At 39.2% G+C, this 8,438-nt stretch overlaps 1 protein-coding gene across 2 annotated transcripts in view; it reads left to right on the top strand.

Annotated features, from left to right (window-relative positions):
• sorbs2a (sorbin and SH3 domain containing 2a) overlaps nucleotides 1–8,438 on the top strand; it is a gene marked incomplete in the record, with an annotated part of 49,435 nt that overhangs the window by 25,307 nt on the left and 15,690 nt on the right. For both annotated transcript variants that reach the window (XM_014011458.1, XM_014011457.1), the window contains 6 exon segments: nucleotides 598–773; nucleotides 2,347–2,413; nucleotides 4,284–4,334; nucleotides 4,467–4,680; nucleotides 5,384–5,498; nucleotides 6,934–7,005. In XM_014011458.1, the coding sequence (XP_013866912.1) occupies nucleotides 598–773; nucleotides 2,347–2,413; nucleotides 4,284–4,334; nucleotides 4,467–4,680; nucleotides 5,384–5,498; nucleotides 6,934–7,005 (695 nt within the window).

Raw genomic sequence — 8,438 nt, 5'->3', positions numbered from 1 at the left:
GATTTCAAGGGTCATAATTCCTCACAATTGTTTTTTTTTTTTATATCAGACAGCATGAATGGCAACCTTTGATTGGCCAGATTTCTGATAATTATTGCTGATCTTTTATTTTTACTTGTTTTGTGTTATTTAATTGCTTCCGCCTTCTTGTCGTCCTGTTTTTAGAAGTGGTGTTGAGCAATGTCCCAGGCTCTGCAGCAGCTTTTATTGCTACTGTGTTTTTGTCATCTGAGTCCAGTTTGATCACTTGCTGTGAGCAATCACATCCCCTACTGTGTTAGATTGTTTGCTTTCTTAATAATTTAATTATTTGTTGGAGAGATGGAACAAGATAAAGACCTAATATGGCCCTTAGGCCTCCAGTTAAAAAACATTGCTTTTTTACAGTACAGATACTGAGAATATTCTGTCAACTTTTGAAGTATTTTGTCATCACAGCTATATCTATAGTTGAGTATATGTATATATATATATATATATATAGAATTTTTTTGTAAAAATAAAATTAAATACTGTACCATATGCCTCTTCTCCAATACACAACTAAAATGTAACTAAATAAATAAAATAAGCTGACTTTCTCTGTGTATTTTTTAGAGGGTAGTGAGTCATTCACCAGGGAGTCAGTGGTTTCAGGCCTCACCAGCGTCAGGAGCTCTGTGCCCATTGCTCGATTCTCAGAGGAAGAAAAAAAAGTGTCCGTCATCAAAGCCCCGCATTATGAAGGCATCGGCCCCGTGGATGAATCAGGCATTCCTATTGCCATTCGCACGGTGAGGTTAAACGTACACCAAACTCAACACATCTTTTCAACAGAGCTCTGTGTTTAGCGTGACACGAGTGTCCTTTGATCCATTTTAGACCGTCCTAATATGTGATCATGTTTACGAGAGAGGGATTACTTTCAGCTGTCAGCAGCTTTTGACCCCATATTAAAAGCTCTTTCTCTCTCTGACTGTCACTATTTCAGTATCTCGTTTTTCCCACCGCTCTGTGTTGGGGGATAAAGGCGAGCTTGCTCGTTTGCTCTTGGCTTGTTTTAAAGAGTGTGTGACTGTGTTCTATCTCCACTTTGAATGTTATAACACTTCACTAAGTCGTCTGCTTCTTGACCAGAAGCTTTTAAAAGTAAGACAAACTCAATTACAGTAAAAACAAAAGGTTGAAACCAGAAGTAAAAAGGAGAGAAAGATGAGCAGTGGAAGCAAAGACAGACATTGAAATAAAAAAAGAGATAAAAAAAATCACAGATGCTTCTTGTTGTGAGCAGACAGAGATTTTTGTGGCCACTCAGTTTGGTAACCTTGGAGAATGAAGCGGTAATTGGCCCGTCTCTGGTCTGTGCCAGTGCTACACTCACATTCACACAATCTGCTTGTTCTGACCGGAGTCCAGTGTTCAGTGCTACTGAATAAAGAGAGGATTAATTCTCTCTGCCATTTGATAGTTCCTTTTTTTTTCTTTAAAGTGGCCGATAAATCTATACTGTTTGCACAAAGACGAGCATTTTTCCTGGAGTTTTCTGGCACAAGAATGTGACTCCGTGATTTGATTTTGTAGCAACATGGCTAAGTTTTCAGTTTAGAGTGCAAAATTCAAACTGTTCATTGGTGAAAGCATCACACAAGCACTCCTGTTAAAACAGATTGATGTTGTAATTGATGAAGTGGTTATTGTTATGGTTTGTAATGTTCTCTTTTAGCTACTTCTTTACAAAATACTAGAGCTATGTTTCAAGTAAAAACATTTTGTAGCAGAATTTATATTTTTGACCTGTTAGTTAGCATTTCTCATTTTATTCAAAGACTAAAGTGAGCAGAAATATGTTAATTTACATCTGTACTTTTTGTGTCTTACACATCAACAAGTGTTTAACGCTTTCTGTGAATGATGGTTATGAAAGGCTAAAGTCATAAAGACACATTTCACATTCACATTTATGCTCATGAGAAAAAAATAATTGGTTGACATTTTTATGAGCAGAGATGTATTTTAAAGGTTTATTTAATGCATGAGGAAAGATTTAAAGTTCAAATCCCATCATTTAAACACTGTGATTAAAGAGATTTAACGCAAGGTGCTTAAATCATTCAATTTATTTTCCAGAACAAGTACAACATGTCTCCCGACTAGGATAAACAAACATATTTTAAATCATTTCTTTGTGTCTAAACATGGTTCAGTTATCTTAGTAAAGCGAGAATTACTAAAAACATTGCGTTTATCCTCAACTCATCAATGTTCTGTAAAACGGTGAAAGATTTCACACTTTCCAACCTAAACTTTGCAGTTTTTTTTTTCATTTTACAGTACATAAATCTTCATGAATTTTTTTTTTTCCCACAGACAGTGGACAGACCCAAAGATTGGTACAAAACGATGTTCAAACAGATTCACAAAGTCCACAAAGCAGGTACGGCAGCACTGGACCTCTCTGCAAAACTGAAAAGTCCCTTAATGCTCTCTGATTGGATGATTGGATTGTTTGAGTGGAACCGGTCATTTGTAAATATGCGTGCATCCCTGAGCACTGTGCATGTCAGTTCTCGTTAAACCAAAAGACTCACACAACGTTAGAGCCAGGACTCATTAGATGTGAGTGAGCGAGTCTGCAGCAGAGAAGAAGTAGAGGAGCAACTCTAATGGACACAGAGCTGTCCAGGGAAATCAGCTCTAACAGAATTGCCCCGTCAACACAAGGCCTGATTGTTCTTTATCGTTCAGGCTTCCTTTTATGACAGTAAATACAAAACACACACACACACACACATATAGACACACAATCCCTATAATTCTCCCCTGTTGCAGAGGCCGAGGACTTAGAAATGCTCTCCGTCCGTCCGTCCGTTACAATTTCAGAAAGCTGTAACGTTCACATAGAAAAACTAAAATACCCCAAACTTGATATGAGTCATCCATGTTGCATGCCCGATCATACCATGTTGTCAAATGACATCATCAAAGCCCCGCCCCCTGACAACTGAAGGGGAACTTTTTCTGGCTAAAAAAGCTCGATCTCTGACCCTCTTGACCTAATCAACAACAATCAAGTATTATGTGGTTGACATACATTTGGCTCTAAATTCCACATATTTCAGCCAATCGGCAGCCAGTTCACTGTGGTCGATCCTAATCCACCCCACTACAGGAATGCAGTCCAATTCCTAACAAAAACATCACGCCGTTGGCATACATTTGGCTCTAAATCACACGTACATGATCAGATCTGAACCAAATGTTGTGTGCATCATAAGAGAGACTTGCTCAACATGTTTGTGTAATAGTTTGACAAGATCATTTTAACCCCCGTCCGTCTCTCTGTTCACCTTATGAGATTATTTAAATAATGAAGGCCTCCAACAAAACTGCTAAGAGTTGGTCACTTCTGAATGGCGACAGAGGACATCAGTGACGGTTGTAGTCGAGCTCTATCTTGTTAAAGGACCGATATTGTGTTTCTCAGGCATATATTTAAATACTACACCATAATAAAGTATATATGTCACCTTTAACTGTTATTAAAATACTGTTTTTATGTTTAAATAGAAAATAAACTTATCTTCTCACCACTTTCACTTCTAAATGCATTGAAATTGGCCTCTGTCTCTTTAAGAACCTCCTTCTGCTTCTGTCCCGTCCCGTTCGGTGGGGGGGTGGGGTTGCGCGCGCGTGCTATGATGCAATTTACTTGGCATCTGAAAATACATTTCCTCAAAGGTATTTTTAATCTGAAAAGAGCTTCACTGAGTGAGAACTAATGTTGAGCTCAGCAGACAATTAGGTTTCACTTTTAATTTCACCCGAGAGTCTGCAGGAATCATGGGCGGGGTGTGTGGGGAGGGGGGAAGGGGGTGTGCTCTGCCACGAGGAAGTTCGGCTTAAAGACACGTCCCAGGGGCGTTTCTGGTCCCCACCTGTCGTTTTGCTCCTCAGCATGGCTGCCTAAAAATGCTGCAGGATTTCTCAAACATGCACGAATGAGTCAAATCAAGGCTTTGGGCATGTTTTTTTATGAGAGTATAACATTATAACATGATATAAAACTCAAAAAAGTTGATTTTACATGGTATTTCCCCTTTAAGCTTTAATACACCCATTACTTGTTTGTTCTTTAAACGTTATTCTCTTAGAGAACTGCTTTAGTTTTGTGTTTAGTTGTGAAAAGTATTGAAAATTACTTTGTAATGGTGTGAATTTCCAGTTGACCAGCTGTCCCAAGCATTGGTAGTTTTTGTGCTTCCTGTGCATGAATCCCAGTGAGTCTTTCTACCCTTCTTCTGCAGATGATGACTATTCTGACACATACAGTGCAACTTATGCTTTCATAAACAGCGGTGAGACTTTCTCCTGATGTCGCAGAAATTAAAACAACAATTCATTTCTTCCCAACCCCATGTGCCCTCCTCCTCTCTGGCCCACTGCCTTCATCACGTCTTCCTCCACTGTCTCCATTCTGTCCCTAACAGATGACCACAGCCTGTCGTCCAGCGTCACCATGGCCCACCCACCTCCTCGGACACACACGTACAGGCCTCTGTCCAAAAGCCCCTCAGACAACGGAGGCCAGATGGGAACTCGGGAGCTTTTGCCATCTCCTGTGCCCCCACCACCTCCACCCATGCCATCCCTCCTTCAGCTCCGAGCCAGAGACGGCGACCGTGAGAAAGATTCACCAGACATGTAAGAGAAAATTCCTCAAACCTAACACTGCAGTATTATTGACACACTGGTTTTGAATCACTGCAATGGTTTGGAAATAGTTTGGCTCACCACAGCAGATGTTGACTGCTGTTTGACCAATTACCGCAGTCTCTAAGCTGCATCCTAGAGCTCCTGCAATAAGAGGAGGAAAGCTTGATCCTGTAGATCTACAACAAATACAGTATACTGACACGTCTCAGGACCATTTGTGTCTGCGTCTTCTCTTTGATCTAAAATGTTACACACCAGATTCATCCTTTAGAAAACCTGAAGATCAACCACAAGATACAAACCAATCAGTAGTGTCCATATGTGTAAAGGGAAAATGCAGAATGACTGAATATGCTGCTTTACAATCTGACAATGTTCTCACCTCTCTGATACCTTGATAATAATCAACCTCAGGCAGAGCAATATACATCCTCTACGTATTTGTTTATTAAAGGCCAGTGATCGCAACACTTCAAGTTTTCAAGTTAGCTTCATCCTACTTTTTTCCAAACATTGTTTGATTATTCTTACATTGTGTTATGCATCTTTTGTCCGAATTGTTATTATTAGTTATTAGTAGGTTTAAATAACTAAAACATTAAAAGTCTGTAAAATCTTTACCTTTTTAGCCCTGTCCTAAGTGTTGAGTAATCTTCTAAGGCTTCTTTTTATTTTTATTTGTTTAAATCAGGAACGAATGGGGTCCTCCAGACAGGAAAGTGGATACACGAAAATATCGCGCAGAGCCCAAGAGTATTTTTGAATATGAGCCTGGCAAGTCCTCTATTTTGGAGCATGAAAGACCAGTAAGTAATTATTTAATCGCTAACAGTTTTTTTTTCAAATGTCTATTAAAAATTGCCTCTCTTTTTATTTATTCTTTTTATTTGGTCTTACATTTTTTATACTGTTGTTCTTGTAGTTGTAATGCTCAAAGATATTTACTAAAAAATARCTTTGAACTTAGAATATTCTTCTCTGATTTAAAAGCAGCTGTACCAATATCAGAATATGCAGAATGCTGCTGAAACTAAGATGCAAACTTTAGGTGTAACTGATTCATCACAAATATATTTTACTTTGACATAATAGTATGGTAGTCCTGTTTATGTTAGATCATTCTGACTTTTACATTATGGGCTTTCAATGGATTTCTGTCTGCTTGTGTCAAGCCAAGCCTTTTAAAGCCAATGTGGGCGTCAAAAGGAAAAGTGTTTCCATTACTGTATCCCCTAGTAACGATACAGGCTGTTAACTCCTGTGTGTTGTGAATGACAAAGCAGACAGCAAAGATTATTATTGTCTAAAGAGCAGGTGGTGGGTAGGAATAATTAAAGGTGTCTGAGAAATTACCATTAAAATGAGGACTGTGCTACAGATGAGGACCCATTATAAGTGATTGAAAAAGGAAAAGTTATTTTTATTTTTTGTAAGGGTTTGACATTTAATTTGACGTCTGCAGAGAGCACTCCTGGGGCAATAATGCATGAGTCAGCTCCTGATAGAAGCAATAAAAAGAAAAAGCCATAGACAGTGCCCACACTGATTTTATAGGTTGTCAGTTCAGCGTCTTTTTCCCTCCATCATGTTAGAAAAGCAAAGTGCCACCTTGGTATAGCATCTCTGTGGGCAGTTATGAGCTTCAGAAAACAAAAAGGATTTCTCTCTCTTTTCTCTTTAGGAGCTTTGTTGGTGTTTTTTTTTTTTTTTTTTTTGTGCCCACATTATATTTGTATTGCTGGCTGTCTAGACCCCAGGCCTCTCTTTTTTAACTGGGTGACTCATCTTTCTGAAATATTGATTCTCCTTTTAGAAAGAGAGACATAACCGTAGCTACAACACCTGCAAAACATCTCCTGGCTATGTTTCATTTGGCCTAAAGACTCACATTTTCATGTGGGAGTAAGGTTAGAAAGAGCAGACAGAACCGAGTAGTGGCCAAGTTTTTTTTTTCTTTTCTTCCAGTAATATTTAACATTTTATAATGCAATATTCTGTAAAACAATAAAAAGACATCTTATTCCTGAATTCTAAACCCCATAACGAGTTTTGCATCAGATTAGAAGTTCACATGAGCCGGTCGGTATCTTCAYCCTGGTTCATCTCGTGCCCATCTTCCTTTGCTCTTTCCTAACCATGAGCTCCATGTCTCTGTTTGTGTACAACTCCCTCCCCCCCCACACTCCACACTTCATTTCTTCTTTCTYCCTGTTGCCTTTTATCTCTGTCATGCTTTCCCAGACCTATGATGACATAGATTTAGAGAACGAGCCTTGGTATAAGTTCTTTTCCGAGCTGGAGTTTGGGCGCCCGGTAAGTCAGGGCTCAGCAACTTCTCCAACCACAACGCTGCTTCAGCCGTACACCCACTGTCTCCACCCACACTCTTGATGTGTTTTTTTTAAATATATGTATCCGCTATTAGACTGGTTGGGCTAGTTGTTTGGGCATGTGGTACTTGTTTGGTGCAGTGATCCTCCCCCTCACACACACACACACGCAAACACACACACCCATGTGACAGGCATTGATATGTCTTTTTGTTACTATTTATTTTATTTTTCCAGCTACTAGCAGGCACTAAAAACTCCAAGCAAAAGCCTGGGAGCTTTTTGCTCTTGATTTTTTTATATATTTATTTTTTTCCCTATTCAACAAAACGTGAGGAAACTGTTTAAAAGGCAATGTTTCTGTATTTTTAAAACGTAGCTTCAAGTCTGTCCCACTGCACAGGCCAGTCTTTCCGCCAAGTTCATAAATCATCGGTTGTGATCAGAATGTAGATGAGTTTCCCATTCATACAATATTTTTCGCTCAAAACAGTCCATCATCATCACACCGTTGTTGTTTGTGCAGTTTCTTCAACAGCTCTGATACATTAAAACATGTATTGGTTGTCCTGCCTTTTATTTAAACTGTGCATTTTTTTGAACACATATAAATGCCTGCTAGTATTGTTTCTTTTGTTTTTGAGTAGTATGTTGGAATCCTCTGCTTGCCAACAGGCTATGCACTATAGTGCCCTCTGTTGGATGTATGTGGTGCAGAAGGTTGTGTTTGGCTACATGATATCAAATTACCTCAAACTGACTGATTTATTAAAAGCCAGGAGGACATACCTCTGTCTCTGACATGCCTTCAGTGCATGACATCAGGTGATGCTGGGCTTATTTTAAAATTTTCAGGTAAAAACTTTCGCATGGGGCATGGCACGTTTTCCCAAAGCCATGTCCTGCAGTGTGTCAAGATTTCTACCTGCAATATTTTACATAATTCAATAAGCCCCGAGTGTACAGTGTCCTACGTGTTCTGAATGATTCTGCCTCTGAACAGAATCTTTTATTGACTTCAGAGTTTTGTTGGCATCACAATAACAATAGTTTTTAACCACTTGTTTATGAGCACTGGTAAAGCATTTGATTTAACGTCTTACCGCACCCTCAAATAAACACTGCAGGTTGTACTTCACTTGGCTTTCTGCACATTGCTGCTTCTCACATTCTGCATRTGTGTGGTACTTGTATGTGTGCGTGTTTGAGTAGAACAGTCAGCTTATTGGGCTTATTTTATTGAAGGTTTTGCAGCTTGTAGTTGCCTTTTCGCTCTCTGATGATCAAAGTAAACAGAAGCATGTACAGGTGATTCCAGAACAGTCAAGTGTGTGTGTAGATCTTAGCTTGTAAATGTGTGCTGGTGTGTATAGTATGTGCATAATTGTCCAGTGTGTGTGTGTGTGTGTGTGTGTG

Source organism: Austrofundulus limnaeus, unplaced genomic scaffold (assembly GCF_001266775.1).
Source record: "Austrofundulus limnaeus strain Quisiro unplaced genomic scaffold, Austrofundulus_limnaeus-1.0 Scaffold80, whole genome shotgun sequence".
NCBI classification, from domain to species: domain Eukaryota; kingdom Metazoa; phylum Chordata; class Actinopteri; order Cyprinodontiformes; family Rivulidae; genus Austrofundulus; species Austrofundulus limnaeus.
Note: the sequence above shows the minus strand (reverse complement) of the source record. Positions and strands in the feature narration are given on the sequence as shown.